Source organism: Choristoneura fumiferana, chromosome 4 (assembly GCF_025370935.1).
Source record: "Choristoneura fumiferana chromosome 4, NRCan_CFum_1, whole genome shotgun sequence".
Classification (NCBI taxonomy): domain Eukaryota; kingdom Metazoa; phylum Arthropoda; class Insecta; order Lepidoptera; family Tortricidae; genus Choristoneura; species Choristoneura fumiferana.
In genome coordinates this window covers 11,146,853-11,166,485 of record NC_133475.1, presented here as the reverse complement: position 1 = coordinate 11,166,485, position 19,633 = coordinate 11,146,853, and the positions used below count along the sequence as shown (strand labels likewise).

The 19,633-nt window shown below is 36.1% G+C and overlaps 2 protein-coding genes across 3 annotated transcripts; one reads left to right on the top strand and one right to left on the bottom strand.

Annotated features, from left to right (window-relative positions):
- Positions 1–1,218: 1,218 nt before the first annotated feature.
- Positions 1,219–15,989, bottom strand: Ctps (CTP synthase). Of its 2 annotated transcripts, XM_074086887.1 has the most exons (11): positions 15,586–15,989; positions 15,308–15,478; positions 14,947–15,164; positions 9,384–9,413; positions 8,029–8,193; positions 7,686–7,807; positions 7,034–7,288; positions 6,132–6,424; positions 5,382–5,610; positions 3,355–3,443; positions 1,219–3,001 (listed from the first exon to the last, which is right to left on the bottom strand). In XM_074086887.1, the coding sequence occupies exons 1-11, from the start codon at positions 15,758–15,760 to the stop codon at positions 2,901–2,903; spliced, it is 1,848 nt and encodes a 615-aa protein (XP_073942988.1). In that variant the 5' UTR covers positions 15,761–15,989; the 3' UTR covers positions 1,219–2,900. The 2 variants fall into 2 exon arrangements, with proteins under 2 accessions (XP_073942988.1, XP_073942989.1); XM_074086888.1 differs by lacking the exon at positions 9,384–9,413 and having other exon boundaries at positions 15,586–15,985.
- Positions 15,990–16,389: 400 nt separating this feature from the next.
- On the top strand, positions 16,390–17,853 carry snRNP-U1-C (small ribonucleoprotein particle U1 subunit C). The gene has a single exon (XM_074086886.1). The coding sequence runs from the start codon at positions 16,518–16,520 to the stop codon at positions 17,007–17,009; it is 492 nt and encodes a 163-aa protein (XP_073942987.1). The 5' UTR covers positions 16,390–16,517; the 3' UTR covers positions 17,010–17,853.
- The last annotated feature ends 1,780 nt before the right edge of the window (positions 17,854–19,633 follow it).

The following is a 19,633-nucleotide window of genomic DNA, read 5'->3' as shown; positions in this document are numbered from 1 at the left end:
ACACTACAAGGTTGGATGAGAAAAAAAAAACTTAAGTCTATGGGAGGTACAATATTTTTTTTTTTTTAATTTTTACTGTACCATTTTTTCGACATAGTTTACATACATATTCGTGCAAAATTACAGCTTTCTAGCATTGACATTCCCTGAGCAAAGCCGCGGACGGACAGACAGACAGACATGGCGAAACTATAAGGGTTCCGTTTTTGCCATTTTGGCTCCGGAACCCTAAAAAGGGACACAAAAATTATAAGATTCTGAATTTATTTCCTTTCTGTAATTCTAATTAAACCGTTTAATAATATATCAAGCTCAGATATCAATTAAATATTGTTCTTTAATGGTTTGCAAGTACTCTAAATTCTAAATAAACCGTCGCCGATATTCAAAATTGTCTATTTATGATGAGTCTATTAGCTGAGCACTTTTATCGTTGATTCAATAGCAACTACTTATAACTGGACGCTGTTTTGCAATACTGAGTCAACCCACTGTCATTTTGCAATACAATGTCATCAACTGTTAAAATTATTTTCTAAGGGTTGACACACTATTACACTAGTACGAAATAGAAGATAGAAGAACTGACGTGCGTCTATCAAAAATGTAAGGTATCCATTGGGTATCCACAACATTCTATTGATGGGTATATCTGCCGATTTAGGAAGTAGCTTTTTTGTGGGTTTTTTAACGCAACAGGATGCAACGAATTTTGTTGGCCAGCTTTGTGACTCGACCTGTTCGTAAATTATAAATACTTCAGCTGGTTTCAAAATACATGAAATCAAGTCGCAAATTCGACGACTCGTACTGTCAGATTGTATTGTGGTAATTTTCACTTAAAAAAAGCCGTGGTGGCCGAGTGGTTTGACCTATGGCCTCTCAAGCAGAGGATCGTGGGTTCAAACCCCGGCTCGCACCTCTGAGTTTTTCGAAATTCATGTGCGGAATTAATTTTAAATTTACCATGAGCTTTACGGTGAAGGAAAACATCGTGAGGAAACTTGCACAAACCTGCGAAGCAATTCAATGGTGTGTGTGAAGTTCCCAATCCGCACTGGGCCCGCGTGGGAACTACTGCCCAAGCCCTCTCATTCTGAGGGGAGGCCTGTGCCCTGCAGAGGGACGTATATAGGCTGGGATGAATTAATGAATTTTCACTTCACGTATATTCCAAAAGTTGATGTTAAATTTTGACTAAGCAAATAAAATTCAGTATTTAGCACAACAAAATTTAATTAATTGATGTGGAAGATATTACAAGTATTTATTTATATTATTATATCAAAATTCAAATATTCGAATATTGTGTAATCAATATGGAATGCTCGCGTAATAAAGCGATTTAATTAACGAATTGTTACCAGAATTTGTTTTGTTCTGGTTTAGAATAATTTTGGGGCCACATTTTAAGTTTTGATGGTCAAATGTCTTGACTCAAACCACAAACAACAATAAAACACATAACATTTTCATAAATTGGTTGGAGGTAAATTTTAATACAATTTTACTTGTATTCAGATGACTGCAACATTTTGTCTTAAATACTACGGCGTTTTGAAACGCGATTGTTTATTGAATATTCCATTTCTTACTTTTTGTAGAAAGTATGTTTACATACTTTTTCATAAAGATTACATATACAAAATATGTTATTCTGTCACTGAAACATTCGAAACATCATTGTGTGACGAAGACCACAATACATTTACAGAAATATATATATATATGTCATATCATATATTATAACCATTTCATAGCGCATTACAACAGCCTTGTAATCACATACATTATCATCACAAATAACAATCACAAACTTAGTCAAAGGTCAAATTTAAAAGTTAAGAAATATGTAGGTCAATTGTACACAGCAGTGTGTAATGTAATCATACTCCACTTCCTCTATCCAAATTACATTTAACAATTAGATATTTTGTAATAATACCTATGAGAAAATAGCGATAATTATAAAAAAAAATATTCAATGGGAGATTCTAAAAATACAATTTTAAATATGTGTCTCACTGAATGTATGTATTGTGACCAGTCACAACAGTAACAGTGGTCACTTACAAATTAGCATTTACATTTGTTTAATTATTATCTTCTGGGCATTATTAAAATGGAGTGTTTTGCTAATGACTTATCTATAATTTATTAGAAAATATTGTGAATAAATCTTTAGCTTAGCAAAAAAAATGTTTTGTTTTGTTTTCATTTTGTATCATATTCTAACAGTCTAATCCGATCAAAGTATAACGGCACTAAATAAAGTAAAAATTACACATGCAAGTTACTACATTTTTGACCACAATGGAAAACTTAGATCGCACATACAGTGTGACACATGCTTAACAGTATACTACTGTGTTTATATAATATATCAATGAACGATTCAGTATATTTCATCAAAATATTACGCTTAAACTTAGAATATGGCTTAAGTAAAATACATACGAAAACCAAAAATGTTTGCACCAAAATTAAACAATAGCTAAAGTTGCTTTCTAATTTCACAAAATATAAAATGCATACTTAAAACAATTAAATTACATATTTCTAAACCAGCTAGCTATCTGAAAAACGTGAATGTATTTAATTTTGGTGTTCGTCGAATACTATACAACATAATAAAATGATGCGAATGTCTTTCACTTAAAATACGAAATTAAATCATACCTAGTGACAAAATGTTGCATAAGCTATGGCAATAAAAAATAAAATGTTCTACACATTAAATCAATATTATGCTGTATAATATTAACTAGAAATGTACACAAAATTGAGGAACATCATTAAAAAAAAGCTACACTCAGTAGCTACAGAGTTAAGAAAAAAACATTTCATTTGTCAACAAAATTAAAATGGCTACCTAAACTTAATAAAACTAGACATTTTGCTTATTTGCTTACGCCGTTAACTTGTTTTGCTTTTCCATTTTCAATCGTTGTCTTTTCTTCAGTGAGGCTAAGCGATGACAGCGACAAATCGTCTTCTTCGTCTGAAAGAAAACCTGTGTTATATATTTAATACATATTTTAAGGTGCAGCATTCACTGGTATTCAAGTCACATCGTCACATATTATAAGGGTAGCGACTATCACGAGGAAAAGGGCCCGAAAGCTCAGGATTTTAAAGTTAACAAATGAGATGTTATGCGTTTAGGTTTGCTTCATTCCGATGACACTTAATGGCTACATCTGTTGCATTCTAATAATATACATATACGAATAATCAACAAGTTCATACCTACACTCATTAGGCACTTCAGACGAACTTTGAGAAGTCGAATCTAGTATACCTACATTAAACAATAACAAATCACAAATGTGTTAGAATACTTTTATCACCTACCTGAACTGACATCTGATAGGTTTCTAGGACTCAAGCGACATCCTTTAGACATATAGTTTTTAAGTTTTCCAAGAGACGCCAGAATAAGTCTGAAAAAAAAATTAGAAATAAAGTTAACTCGTTAATAAGTCAACCATTTGGGGTATGAATGCAATAGGCAGTCTGGCAGTAGAGTCTGTGTCCATCAATTGGAGCTCTACAACTGTATATCTACTTCTTTCGCAAGTATGGATCTGTTTTGCATTATGATGAGAGTGAGATGGTTTACCATCACTAATGTATGAGATTTGTCAGAAGGTAGAAGACTTGTCCCATTTGTTGTTGGAATGTGTTGGGAACTCAGACTCGTTAAGGAGAGTTCTAGCCCTTGTTCCCTAAATGGCAGATTACTTAAATGGCAGACTCCTCAAACGGCAGATATTGTACAGTTACCTATAAAACACGTAGATTGGAATTAGTAGGTATCAAGATCAACAGCAGCGAACTGAAACTTCACTTATTTTAATTGAAATGAAAATGCACATTTTAAGTAAAATATTTTGAATCTACAACATTAGATACCATTTCTGATACCACATCGTGCACCCTATTTAGGGAGAATCTCAGTAGATCAGCGATGTGCTGTGCATGGCGGGCGTCGAAATCCGTGTGGTTGTTGGGTAATAGAAATACTTCCGTCCAAGCTTGTTCCCCTACTACACAATGTTTAGTGGAGACAAAATAAAAAAAAACAATAAAATATTAAAAACATTTTTTTCTCTAAAACCATGCTTCTGGGAGCTGTGCCTCATACGTGACTCGTTTTACTACCGTCTAAACCAGAGAATAAGACTAATTTATTTGCGATAGCACGACATGTATGTCATCTAACAAAATAATTAATTCTCAAATATTCACCCCAAAGTAGATACTTAAATAACCAAATAAAAAAAAAATAGAAAAACCTGCGACAGTCTTAAAACGACTGAAATTAGATTTGTTAAAAGAAGAAAGTTGAGTTTGTTGTAAGTTTGTACTTAGTTCTGTTAATTTATGTAAGTATTGGCCGCTTTCAAGTCCAGAGTAAATGAGCATTTACTAGGCAAGCGTGTTCCATCGTAAGCTTCTTCCTCGCTTTCCATCAGGCGTGATTGTGGCCTAACGCAAGCCTATACTGTATAAAAAAAAATTCAAAATAAACTGTAAATTTTTTGTAAGTATTCAAAACAAACTGTCATTTTTTTTTTTAACCGTATTCAATTATTATATTAAGTACTTAACTGTACATCTGCCGTTTCAGGAATCTGCCATTAACAGAATCTGTTGTTTGATTAATCTGCCATTTCAAGAATCTGCCATTCAGGGAAAAAAGGAGTTCTACTCTAGGGTGTTTGGGATCCATGCACAATGGCCAGGTCAATGAGGGCTATCGTTTTTTGTCTCACTAGATGGCGCACTGTTGCGTGAGGTTTTTAAGTGTGGCTTTCAAAGTCTGTTATTACGGGCGTTAAAACAAAGTTTAGATTAAAATCATATTTAAAACACCTTAAAACCGTACCATAAAAATATCCAGCAACCACAGTGTTGCTAAGTCCTGTTTTGTTCGGAAAAAAAGGGAGGACAAAAGTTTCCGAAAGACAAAACTGTCTCAAAACACAGACATTCTTTGCTCCTTAACGCATAATTGCCATAATTAATTTCAGGTTATGCAAAATATTCACAAAAAAAATCTTATTATAAATAAACCCGCGTAGCTCACTCAAAAACTATGAGATTTGACATTTCGGAGACCTCACGCTACACTAGCGCCTCTAGCGGCGAATTCATTCGCGATAGCCCTCATTGTTGGCTCTCAGAGCCGACACGACACCTGACATAGCCATTTGCATTTACCACTTCTTTGATCTGTCCCTTGTGTAGGGAACTGAGCGTGAGCGAGCACCGATGAGGCTGACATGATTACCTGGACTGTTTAAAACCTCAACAAAAATAAAAAAAGTATCGGGCTTTACTGTTATGATTTATGACAAAGGCAGTAAAGTACTTACCCTAAGAAAGGTGGGCTTGGCGACAAAGGCCTAGACAGATATTCCGGATGGAATTGCACTGACACATAGTAAGGGTGGCCGTCGACAATGGCGACCTCCATTCGTGTCCTACTCTCGTCTTTGCCCACAAAACGCAAGCCGGCCGCTTCTAGTTGCTCGATATACTCAGGATTTACTTCGTATCTGTGCCTATGGCGTTCTTCTATCACTTCCCTTTTGTACAATTGAGCTGTTAAAAATAAATGAAATTATGAAAGTGCTTTATCTTCTTGCAATCTCTTTGCTTCTTTTTTTTAGTCAACAGTGCAATGGAGCAGTATTTGCCGCTCGCCGCGAATGCGTGCACAAGTTCAAATAATGGCTTAAGACTGCTCAAAAATAGGTCAAGCAAAACTTGATTGCACATTTACGGGAGGCAGTTTATTTCGTTATTGAAGTTGTTTATTTTTTTCCTAAATATTCCTAAACACACACACATTGAAAAAAAAAAACCGGCTAAGTGAGAGTCAGACTCGCGTACCGATTTGGTTAGCTATGTCAAAGTATAGCACTTTATATTATGTGGCCGTCCATCCAGTGTAAAAAAATCACTGTTTCGAGATAACATTGCGAAATTTTGTCTTATGAGCTGACTCAGTACGCATCACGGAATGATGAGCATCTGCTGGGTTCGATTCTCAGCCCTAGCTATAGCTATTTTGTTTCTTTTTTTTTCAATGTGGTCTAGTTTTAAAATAAAAAATAACTTACTTATTATGCTAGGTTCCAAAAAAGTTTTCCTCTTCCCAAGCCTCATGGTTCCACCGAGATTCCCTGGGTGGTGTTCAGGCATGTCGATGACCAGTTTGTCTTCACATTGCGGGTTGACTTCAGTGCTGTTGGCACCTTTCAATCCGAGTACATTCCTAGCAAACTCTATGACTGACGCTTGCAGGCCAAGGCAAATTCCTAAGAACGGCTTCTGGGTTTCGCGGCACCATTGACAAGCCTCGATTTTGCCTTCCATTCCTCTTTGGCCGAATCCACCGGGGACGATCACTCCACTGCAAAGAAGTTGATAAATGAGGGCTACACATACAGATAGACCAGACTAGCCCCCTTATTCATAAACGACAATTAAACCTATTTTAGTTAAAATGCCGCTAAAATTCGTTTGTCCTTATCTGTCACTTCGACATTTGTATTTGTTAGAAAGGGACAAAGCATTTGTTAGCTAACATAGGCTTGTTAAGCTTTATGAATAAGGGGGTTAGTCTTTATGACAACTTTGACATTTGTGTCACGTTTGCGATTGGTTAAATAACTAAAAGGAGCCTGAGTCTGATTAGAAGCAAAATTGTAACGTCAAACGGACCTCTCGCCCTAAATACCTCGTCTGTTGTTGTGGGTAAGAAAAAAGCTTTTTTTTTTAAGTATTGTAACTTGAGTGGGATTAAACAGTAATAAATGAGCCTAATTTCGCAGGTATTCTCTTTAATTTTCCGACTAGCTAACACATTTAATATACCAGACATAAGATTGACATAAATGACGTCTAGAAGTGCGTCAGATTGGTAACCAGTTCCATTGTCAGGTAACCAATATTACACTCCTTTAACGAATGCCAATCCTTGTGCATCGCTTATTTAAATGTACTTGATCTAGTTACTTACTCGCTCTTGCAAAGATCCTGCCACGCCTTATGATAGCTAACAGGATCATCAATTTTAGTTTGTCTTTCCAGAGATACAGCTTCAATATAAGTCAGATTGAGTTTGCTACTCGCAGCGATGCAGGCGTGCTGTAAAGCCTTGGTTACACTGGCGTAGCTATCTTCTAGTTTAGTGTATTTGCCGACCAGGGCAATGTTTACTTCTTTACGCAGGTTGTCTACTCGTTTGGCGAGATTGCGCCATTTTCGCATGAATCTGCAAAGAAAAATTAAAAAAAACCAATGAAGGTAATTATCTACTAAAACGAAACAAACAAAGAAAAGAAGTGACGTTTTTAATACATTCTGAGAGGAGGCCTGCGCTCTATGGGACGTATCTATCTATCTAATACCTTTAAACGAGCAATTGTTTTATATATATGTATATATATACCGGGGATCTCTGAAACGGCTCCAACGATTTCGAAAAATTTGGTATGTGGGGGTTTGTCAGGGATGACAAAGCGATCTAGCTTGGTCTTATCTCTGGGAAAACGCTTATTATCGAGTTAAAGCTCGATCGCCCAGGTATTATATATAATATAGGCCGAGATGATGATACTGAATTTCTGTAACTGTATTGAGATTCAAATAACAACTAGTATTATACGCACCTTCCTGGACGTGGCATCGATATATTAAGCTGAAGCCTCTCGTTTAGGTACTGCACCACGCCTTGAGCCTCCATCAGTAAAGGCACATGGTATACGGATGTTAGGTCATGGATGCAGATTACCTACGCGATAAAAAAAAAACAATAAAAAAATCAAATCATATAAAAGTTTAAATAAAAACTAAAAAGGAAAATACAAGTCTAAAAATCTGTTACTTAAAGTTCAACAGTCATAAACGACCCATTTAAAATCTAGACCAGCCAAAAATTTCTAGTAATGTTACAATTTCTAGCTCATATTAATATAGTATATACATACACTATTTTGATTTTGACTTTGTTACCTGTTCAGGGCCCACATGACAGAAGTTGGATATTTTCTCCTTGACAGTGTGGTTGATTGGTTTCTCAGAACGACACAGAATCAAATCAGGTGATAGACCAAGCCCACGGAGCTCTCTTACTGATGACTGTGTAGGTTTGGTCTTTGGTTCTCCCGTTGATTTTGGCTACAAAGATGAAAGATCTAGGGTAAAAATATAGTTAAAATGTAATACTAGAAACTGCATAGACTTGGTAACAATAAGTGCTCAAACTAGAATAAATATCAGTGTAAACTAGATATATGGTGCTGATTAAAATAACATTTAAAGGAATTTTGGTTCTTGTGACCTTGCAACTGTGTGCAAGGTGCAAGTATGTTAGACCTTCATGCTAGTACAAGTTGCTGTGAGATGCTTTGTAGCTATGAACAGTCAACGACAAAGAGATCGATACAGCTATAGTTACAAAAATATGTATGTATACATAAATACACGACTTTATTGCCTTAACATTAAGGTCTTGTATACATAAATTTGTAAATTTGACAGTATAAATGAAATATGTCCCTCTCTAACCAGTAGGTATGCAAGAGGCGCAATCCATGGTAAACCAATTACAGCCATGGCCATGCCAATAATGGTCCATCTGTACACAAATTTCATGTATTTTGTCAACTTAAAACATTTTCAGACACAGTTGTTTATAAACATACAGTATTATCAATTATTATATTTAATTCCATTTGTTCAGACCAGATTATTTAATATACAACAAAATAAAACCACTACCAACATGATGATGATTGGCTAGATAAATTTGCAAAAATAATAACAGACTATGGAAATTGGAATATGATCTATAGTTGCTAAGGGATCTTCCATTAATCACGTGGGGGTGGGGCTAAAAAGGGGGGGAGGAAAAATCAGGAAATATTACAAGGTAAAGAATCAATTTTTTTTTTACCAAAAGAATAAGGTGATCTTGAGTTGAGAGGGGGGGGGGGGTATAAAAGTTGCGAAAAACCTCACGTGATTAATGGACGACTCCTAGGAGAGGTATTTGACACAATCAACCCATAGTTCCAGGGCACAACTTCACAAAATGATTATTAACTGTAAAATTTGTTTTTTAGTTATTATCATACAAAATCTATGGTGGAATTTAATTTATATAGCTCATTAAAAGTATGTCAATTGATTGATAGTGTCAAATAGCCTATTGCTGTCTGTCTGTCCAAGTCAAACTAGATACACTAAATTGACTTGGTCATCAGATAACAATTAATTATTACAAACTAATCAACAGGTGCAGTTCTAATAAAATAATGGCCATAACAGCAAGGTGCTCATGCCAAAGTTGTCAAACTTCAAATTACTTGTTCTCCAAAAGCTGCAAATGGCCGTGTCTGGGAAAAACAAAATTCAAACATAGAATGTCGGCTCTAACTAAACCTTAATTTTTTGTTCTGTGGAATTGTGATGTTTCCGGTATTATCAGATAAAATACCAGGATACTAACATACTTGCTAGCAGTTGGCACTCTTTGCTGGCTAGGAATTGATAAGTTTCTATCCAACAATAATTCATAAAATATTCAGATGTTTTCGTATAATTTGGCTATGATTGTTATTTCAGGTATTATATATTTCATTATTTGTGTCCACAGATTACCCCCTCTAGATACCGCATACAAGGCGGTTGATGCGCCGATCTCATTCTATAATTCAATAATATAAGTTAGGCGTAGCGATATTGCAAGTTCAGTATGGATCAACATTCGGGACCGTGTAGGTACGTGTGCTTATTTCAAAAACAATTTTGGCATGAAAAACATTAAAAATAGTTAACTGTGCAGTGAGATGGTGTGGAAATTCGGCTAATAAGTCAAATTTCAAGAAAGACGGGATTACATTTTACAGGATAGCCATTATTAACGAAATTAAATCAAAAACTTATCACGAGCGGAGTTCTACTCACGCTGGTCACTCGATCGTAAACAATCCCTTTTCTCTCTTTCACTCTCTGTGCTAAATTCTATAACTGGCACTGTCCAACGTCGGCACGTGTAATGCTAGTCTTGTGCTAATGAACGCTCGAGCTCGTATCGAGTACGTTATAAGTTGGCAATGTTACAGTACCTACTATGTTACAGTGAAAATGTTCGTTAAAAAATAAGTGTCGTGTTTAATACGATTGCAAATCTTAATTGTTACCCGACTGCCCGAAGGAGGGTTATGTTTTTCGAGCGTATGTATATATGTATGTATGTATGTAAGTAAGTATGTATGTATGTCGGTATGCATGTCCATTTCTTTGGTCCTCGCTGCAGCCTAAACGGCTGGACGGATTGTAACATTTGAGGTATCATTGGATTCGTTATAGCTCTCGGAGTGACTTAGGGTATATAATATTACAATATGGCGTCTGCGAAAAAAAATATGGCGAAGGAATAAAAAAGTATATTTTGTATTGTAACAATATGGGAATCAAATGAAAGCTAATAATTAGTGCATTCTAAATATATATGGGTTATAATCCTTTTAGGGGTTGTTTCACCATCCATTGATTAGTGTTAACAGACGGCTAAATGTGATGCCGTCTCCGTCTATTCGAACAAAACAATAGAAACGGCATCACATTTAACCGTCAGTTAACACTAATCAATGGATAGTGGAACAGCCCCTTAATCTACTATTTTCACAGAAATACCAAAAAAGTATAAAGTAAAAAACATTAAATTAAAAAAATCAAAAATCCCGACTGCCTTAAAAACTAAAAGGAATAAAATAAGTCTAGTGGTCTAGAATTCTGTCAAGAAGCTCATTTAAGGTAACCAGCTCAAAAAATCTTGGTAGTGGGTCCCGACTGTTGAACCTTAAATGAGCTTCTTGACTGAGTTCTAGACCACTAGACTTATTTTTTTCCTTTTAGTTTTTAAGGCAGTCGGATTTTTTGATTATTTAAATTTAATGTTTTTTATTTTATCATACTGTACAGGTACCTACTCGTCGGGTTTTTCTACAGTACCTACCGTACCTGAAAAGGAAGAAATCACCCGGGAAAGTAACGGTGTTTATTAGGGTACCGTACTCAAATGGTAAAAAAGGGACCCTATTACTAAGACTCCACTGTCCGTTTGTCTTTCTATCACCAGGCTGTACCTCATGAAACGTGACTAGATATCACAGTTAAATTTTCACCGATGATGTAGTTCTGTTGCCGCTATAACAACAAATACTAAAAACAGAATAAAATAAATATTAAAGGGGGGCTTCCATACAACAAACGTGTTTTTTTTTTGCCGTTTCTTGTTCGATATCAATAACGACAACGCTTGAAATATTAACAGAATATTTAGTTGTATATTCTGGTGCTTGTCGTATAGCATAACGTTTTTTGCCCTAAAAATGTTTGGCATCTGATCAACCAATAACGTGTAGGCGTCGACGCCCACCCGCCCTTCACTCCTCTGCCCCCACCAAACAGACCGAAGAAATGACCACTGCGCGCATACCCCTTCCACTTTTCCCGAGGCATCTTAAACCGTCGCGCGGACTATATAATATCAAATGATGAAGAAAATAAATGCAAAATGTCTGGGCCTTGAATTGTACTATTAGCCAAAAAATGTTGTCTTAGTGCTGGTTTAGACAATGCCCGTAAAATCATGCCTTGTACCTTGTACCTTATTAACCAATAATGTAATACTACTGGCATGATTTTACTGGCATTGTGTAAATAAGTACTAACACCCTAAAGTTGAGATTTTTCTAATGTTATAGTCATAAACCAATAATGTGGATAAAACATGTTTCTCAAAGTGAAAGTTTGAATCTGTGTCATATTCATTTGATAGAAGTTGATTAAAAATTGATAGACCATTTGTTTAGCTGACTACTATGTATGCCATGTCATTTGGCTTCTAACTTGAATGCTCAAATATGCTTGCTCTAGTCCTACTTTGATGCTCATTCCCTTTGCTAATTAAATAAAAGGTCAGGCTGCTTTGTAGAAAAATGTTTGTTAGCCCTGAAAGATCTTGTTATGACAACTGTCAGAATTCAGCAGAATTAAAAAATAAGGTTTAGTAGTACTAGTTATTTTAGGAGTTAATATAAGGTGTGGATGTGAGTTAACCCGTGGAATGTCCAGCGCACCTTAGCGCCTTACTTATAAGTATGCGCATAATGCCTGGTTCACATTAACATTGTACATTAGCGATACATTGCAGATTCACAATCCAAACGATTTACACAAGATTGATTGAGCACCGCAGTGTCATGCTACTGGAACGGTTTAACTGGAATAATGTGAACGGGGCATAATGAATTGTTTGTTATTTGCCAACTTTATGTATTAGTTAGGTTCACTTTTGAGCATAACATACTTAAAAAAATGACCTAAATACAGGCAGGTGAAAAGTTGTTGGTTAGAGACGGATTAACTCTCTCCTTGACCAAAAATGCATGTCACTGCCTAATATTACAAAAAAAAGGTAAGCTTTGAAAGTGTTAAAATATCAATTATGAGGAATGCTATTAAAATGGAGTGAATCAAGCAAAGTAAAGAATGCAAAAAATGAACCTGTTAACAGTTGAGCATACTATAGGTATAACATACACAATGTGGTTAAATTATTGCACATTGTGTGTGCACACAACATGCATAACTTAATATTATTATGGGCAGTAAATGGGTTATTCAAAATTAGAACCATTCCTCACATTTGACAAATTTGACATGATAGTAAAATAATTAATTTTAATAAATAGTAACTAACTCTTAGATTATCTATTGATACTTTTGTTTTTTTTTAATACAGTGGATTTCAGTTATAACAGGCCAGGCAGAGGGACCGCTTTCATGTCATTGCTACCTTTACCCAAAATAGCAAAATGTCACATATATTTACTTATCAAATAATTTTATACATGGGTGTTGTTGAGTTGAAAAAATGTATTATTATGGTTTATGGTACACTTTTTAAATTTCCTTTTTTTGTGCATGTTGTAAGGTGTATTCCATTTACATAATTCTTTCTATTTAAATTATTTCAATTGCCACAACATATAGTCTCAAATCTGCAAATAATGCATTTTGGTTGATGTTTCTATGCTGTATGTTGTCACAGTCGATTTTTATTTTCACCAAATGAATACTACTTGTTTTGTCCATTTTTAACAGACTTCGAAAAAGGAGGAGGTTCTCAATTTGAGTGTCTTTTTTTTGTATGTTTGTTACGCGATAACTCCGCCAATTGTGGGCCGGATTTCAAAATTCTTTTTTAGTTCTAAAGGACATACTTCCGAAGTGGTCCCATTGACACCAAGTCAGGATCTGATGATGGGATCTTAGAGAAATCGAGGGCAATAGCGATTTTGGCATTTTTAACATCAAGTCAAGTATTTACATTCAGAAAGTATCATTTGGTGAACTGGACCCTGATAAAAAAGACCGTAGATACCGGTACTCTGTTACAAAATGATATAACTATGCTGTGTTTGAGCTTAATAATGGAATTGTTGTGAGATGCACTTGGCTACAAATCACTAAACATACATACATACATAAAATCACACCTATTTCCCAACAGGGTAGGCAGAGACTACATCCTTCCACTTGCTACGATTCTGGCATACAACTCTTGCTTCCTCTACATTTATCTATCTTTTCATGCATGCACGTCGGTTTAGAGTACTCCTGACCCAACCTTCCTTCAGAATGTTCCCGATTTGATTGTGGTACGTTTGTCTAGACCTTGTTCTCCCAACGTTCCCATTCACGCTCGTCTTATAGATCTGCTTAGTCAATGATGTCTAAGTAGATGATGATGATGATGCGTGTGAAGATGGTCCCAAAGGAAGACCGGCAGATTGTTGATTTGGGACCATGTGATGTGTATTGTATTTTGTTTTTATTATTACTTTTACACGTCTTCCCATGTTGTCACGAATAAATGATTTTATTTCTTTCTTTTTTTAAATTAAAATTTAATACCTATATAAAAAATATATCACAAGTAATTACAATAAATTAAAAATTTTGTTAGGTTTAAGTTAAACCTGTTTTGGTTTTTGTGTCCACTCGCTTGTTGTTTGTGTTTTTTGCACATAGATGTTTTTGGATGGTAAGATGGTCCTTGGGACCATTCCTTAACACATGTCATCATCATCATCATCATTTACACAGCCATATTATTTACACCGTTCCATTTACTCCCCAAACTATCCTATTGTGAGGTCATTGCCACAAAAATCCGGGGTCTAGCTATGAATGAAATCCACTGTACATTATTTTAAATATTTTTAAATGTAGCCACTTCATTATTAATATTAATAAACCACTATACCCACATACATGTAATTAAAGAAAAAAAAATTTTTTTTTATATTTTGTACATAATTTAGTTTTTTTTTTTTTTTATCTTATATTTTAACGAGGCTTCAGTACACTAAAAGTGACTATGCCAGCCTCATGGGGGGCCTCAGATACATGTTACACTCTCTTGTAAGTAAATAAGGATACCAGAAACCTAGTCTCTGGATGCAAAGGCCCGTCTGATGAACTTGTAAATCCGCATCGCTTCTTCTGAAAGTGGATGACTCAGAATCACATTTACACTTCCATTCCACAGATCCATACCATCCAGACACTGGTTTCTGGCATCCTTATTCTGATCACATTCCAGAAGAAAATGAAGGAGGTCTTCAGTCTTATTACAACCTAAACACAAGGGTGATTGTACAACTCTTATCAAAATTAGGAAATAATTTAGTGGAATGTGACCAGATCGCACACGAAATGCAAGCACAAGTAATTCTAATTAAGTTATAACTGTTAATTAAGCTTGAGTCATTGATGTTTCTGAGTAAGGCAGTAAAAGTGAAATGTGCAATACTAAATGTTCTAAATAAATAAACTCATTGGCTTCCTACTTACCATCGGGATGAGGGACACATGAGCGCAACAAAAGTTTTCCCTTTTCACTCGGAATTGAAATTGTCTGAATGCCTCAACGAACGACATGCCCTCAATGTCACCGATTGTTCCTCCAAGCTCGACTATGCAGACTCTCGGAGGAGTGTTCTCTGCAGTCACAGGGATGTGGGCTACTCGTTGCACCCATTCTTGTATTGCGTCAGTTATGTGAGGTATAACTGTGAAGAAAAGAAATAATAATACCATGATCATTAAATTACATGTATATAGGTACATATCAGAAGACACCCAAGTGGAAATCTATTAAGGCTAAAAAAAGTAACACATCAATTTGCCATAAATTGTGATTATATGTCCTTACCCTGCACCGTTTTGCCGAGGTAGTCTCCGCGACGCTCGCGCTCGATCACCTGTTGGTAGATCTTGCCCGTAGTTATGTTGTTGTCCCGATGCAAAGTGATGTCCAGGAAACGCTCGTAGTTGCCAAGATCAAGGTCCACCTCGCCACCATCATCCAATACGTAAACTTCACCTAGAAAATATAAATAGACATGCCAACAATCGCATCATTTACAGTGCAGTTTGTATGACAGCGCTCTTCACAAAACATCGGAAGTACAGATTACAGGAACCACTTACCATGTTCGTATGGAGAGAAAGTGCCTGCGTCGATGTTAATATACGGATCGATTTTGATAGAAGTCACGTCGATGCCACAGCTTTTCAAAATAGTACCAAATGAACTTGCGATTACACCTTTTCCGACACCACTTATCACACCCCCGGTAACTAAAATGTATTTCATATTTGACATGGTCCTGTTCACTTTAACACATTTGTTAACTTGGAAACTGGATGAGAGTCAAACGCGCTTTCAATCAATCAATAATGCAATGCAAATAACCAATCTAATTTATCGAGCACACCACACCACCAAAGAGTATTGTATCATAATGTATAGCACACCACCCAACCCACACGTGCTAATGGATCTTTACTTTTTTTTATTATTTTTACTTTGTTTAAAAAATTGCCAAGTTTAAAAAATTATCGCATTAGTTTGTTTCATTACCAAAAAATAACGTGGAAATCACGGTATTATCTGATTTTTTTTTAAACTACTTAAACAGCTCACAATCCGTATTGAAAGAATAAAATACAATTACTATTTATGGATTCGGTCAGCAACTGACTAGGTATATTATTATTTGTTTCCTACGATAAATTTAATTTAAGTCAATGTTAGTGTTGTAGTGTTAGTGTTAGTCTTAGCTAAAAGTATTGATTTTTGTCATTTTTATTAAATGAACTCATTTCTATGGGCCCTAGAACAATTCTATATTTTGTCATCATGCTAAAACTAAGTATAACTTGGACCGAAGTTTTTTTTTTACTTTATTATTAATGGCAGCACTTATAATGAACTGTCATTCATATCAGTGTGGTGTGTCATGTCAATGTCATAGTGATTGATTGAACGTAAGCGAGAAGCGAAGCGAGCGTCGTTGTCGTATTAGTTTAGTTTTTTGGTTATTCGTGGATTAGTAGAGAAGTTTCTAGCTCTTTGAACGATGCCAAAATATTATTGTGATTATTGTGATACTTACCTAACTCACGATTCACCTAGCGTGAGAAAAACACATTGTACGGGCCGAAAGCATAAAGACAACGTGAAGTTCTATTACCAGAAATGGATGGAGGAGCAAGCTCAACATCTCATAGATGCTACGACAGCCGCGTTTAAAGCTGGGAAAATAGCGCAAAATCCATTCGGTGGAAAAGGTGCTGCGATTCCGCCTCCTTGGGATCCTTCTGTGATGGGACCTGGAGGGCCGCGGCCGCCGGTGCCGACGCCTGGTGGTCCCCCGGGAATGCTGCCGCCCCAAGCTATGGGTCCTGGCGGCCCGATGGCACCTCATATGATGATGGGACCTCACGGACCGATGCCTCCTATGATGGGAATGAGACCGCCAATGATGATGGGCATGGGTCCTATGGGCCCAATGGGACCCATGGGTCAGATGCGACCGCCCTTAATGAATGGACCGCCTATGAACAAATAGTGATAGTTGGAACTGCATATATAGACTTAGGTATCAGACTTTTTAATAACTGGATTTGTACTATTATTAAAGAAAACAACAAATCTTAAATTGTGGTGATTATTTTAATTACAATTTATGACTGAGTGCTGCATGGGGCAGGTTGTATGTTGTAAGCATAAATCCTAGTTTACATGATGCCAGTACCAGTTGATGAGTGCCAGTTTGGCTAGATATAGAAGGTAACACAGGCCACATCATGTCAGCATTAGATGATTCTGCTGCATGCAATCAGCAAAGAAATTAACCTAAACCTAAGTCCCGATTTTTTTGTAGCACAGTGCTTCAGCTGATGATTCCCAGTTTTGTGAATTTGGAAATTGTTTCAACATTTATCATTATTTTAAAGGTCTTTTTTCATTGATAAATTTGTACTGGACATAGTATATTCAGTAGTTATTCTTCAATTGATTTGTATCTTGTGACCTATGCTGGGAATTGATAAATAAATGTGATGCAGCCTCTGTTTATTTGGACAAAACTAACAGAGACAGCATCACAGATATCTGTCACTTAAAATTTATGTAAGTGGGGAAACAGGCCTTTACACCCGCAACTGCGCAGTATTACCAAATTTTAATACATGATTGAATTTCAGGTTTTCAGTAACTAACAAAAATGTTATTATTTAAAAAAAATCCAGTTGTTTGTCTTAATTGTTCAAGTAATTACATTGATTTCCTTCAAAGTGTGCAGTCCAGTTAACAAGCATTATTGTTTAGTTAATGATTGAATCATTGTTCATATGATTAAAAACATCTAGTTTATTACTTTATTAGGAATAATAAATATATTTGTAAATTAAGTAATAGCCTTTTATTTCAATTCCAGATTGATTCTACATGTTTATTTAAAATTTGTGCTCAGTAATTTCTGCATTTTTGTGAATAAAGTTTTCTTGCTTTTACTCCTTATAATTAATATATCCTCTAATTGCAGATCCATTTTAAGTAAACATATAACATTTTTTTTTAGTTCTTGCCTGATGTATTAGAGGTATTTGATCTTGATCTGGTTCTGTATGCCACAAGGAAGTTAGAAATGGTATTGCCTCCCAGAGGTCCCTCATCACGAAAAGAGCAAAAAATCAGCACAAAATCAGCAATTAGGAAAATTGTCATTATAATGGGAAGCACTCCATTTAGGATAAGGTGGGCAGTGCCATCCTTTACAATTTCTGGAACTCTTACCTCATTGAACACTACTGAAGAAAAAGCCAACTGCACACATATACAAGCAATTGATGAATACATTTGAAAAAACTCTGTTCCATAGTGGCCTAAACATGATGCCAATATTTGGCACCCTATCAATATATATACTGTGACTACAGCTGTTGGTCCAATCAAAGAATGGGTGACGCCCATTACGGGGGTATAAACTTCAACCAATAGAATTCCTGTGTTAATAATACATAATAATATTTTGAGTCCATTTGAGCACTCTTCATAAGACATTTTCGGAAAATAATTTTGTTCTAAATCAAAGAGTATAAGTACCCATATAATTCTAAATTTTGATGCCTTTATTTTGACAACTAGGCCGATTCATAAACAAAACAATTTAAAAAAAAACCTGTGTTACAAACTAAAATGAAAAAAAATTTAGTGGTCTAGAACCCTGTAAAGTAATTTTCTCAAACGACATGAAATATTGGCGTTGTGTTACAAATAATAGGTCGAGAAGTATTGCGCTGCAGGCGCTGCGGCTCGCTTGCCTGCCTGCGGTCACTCTAGCGGCCTGCAAAGAGATTTCATACAACTTTGCAGGCCGCTGGCCGGCAATGCGACAGTCTTTTGTTTTGTTTCAACGCGCGCTTTCCGGCACGGCCTACGCCAACAGCAACCGCTCCGCAGCCGCCGCGCCAGCAGCCAGCGCAACACGCGCGCACGCAACAGCAGGGCTACTACGAAACTCGAAACTCGAAGTTTGTATCGTACCGTCGCTTTTGTATTAAATAGTATAAGTGTCAGAGGGATCGCACGACACGAACTTCGAGCTTTGAGTTTCGTAGTAGCCCAGGGCGACCAGACTAGCGTCCCGCCATGCTTGATTGCTTGTTTTATTATTTTATTTCATGTCATGTCTATATCTGCGTGGCCGGCAACCCCCTGCTTCCCGGCCTCTACAGTAATGTAATATTTATGTAAATTTGTTGACAATACAATAATCTGGTACATCTTAGTCGTTCTGCCAGGATCGTCTCTGCAGTAGGGAACTCCTCAATAGTTAATAGTAGGTACCGACTTGAAATTTGGTACAGATATGTAGTTTAGATGACATGATTCTCATGTTTATGGTTATTTCGTGTACACTGTTCCTTATGATTTTATAGTGGCAAGACTAGTTAGGGGCAAGATTAGACTAGGGCCTGTGCACGTGATTTTCGTTGGACAGTCGTCTGGATATATAGAAAAGAGAAAGGAATGTAAGAGCGTTAAGATTATCCGATCAATGTATGAAATATGATCCGGTATCGGATGGGATAATCTGAAACACAGGTAGGTACATATTTTATACGTTTTACTTGCCCCGATATTAGTATCGGCGTCCGATACCGATATCGGATCGGATAATCTGAAAAC

Excerpts from the sequence above, each read along its gene's own strand:
- Ctps (XM_074086887.1), bottom strand. The coding sequence starts at position 15,760 with ATGTCAAATATGAAATACATTTTAGTTACCGGGGGTGTGATAAGTGGT. Across the intron at positions 15,479-15,585 it reads TTTCTCTCCATACGAACATG|GTGAAGTTTACGTATTGGAT; the intron begins GTAAGTGGTTCC and ends TATATTTTCTAG. Across the intron at positions 7,808-8,028 it reads GTCATGTGGGCCCTGAACAG|GTAATCTGCATCCATGACCT; the intron begins GTAACAAAGTCA and ends TTTATCGCGTAG.
- snRNP-U1-C (XM_074086886.1), top strand. The coding sequence starts at position 16,518 with ATGCCAAAATATTATTGTGATTATTGTGATACTTACCTAACTCACGAT.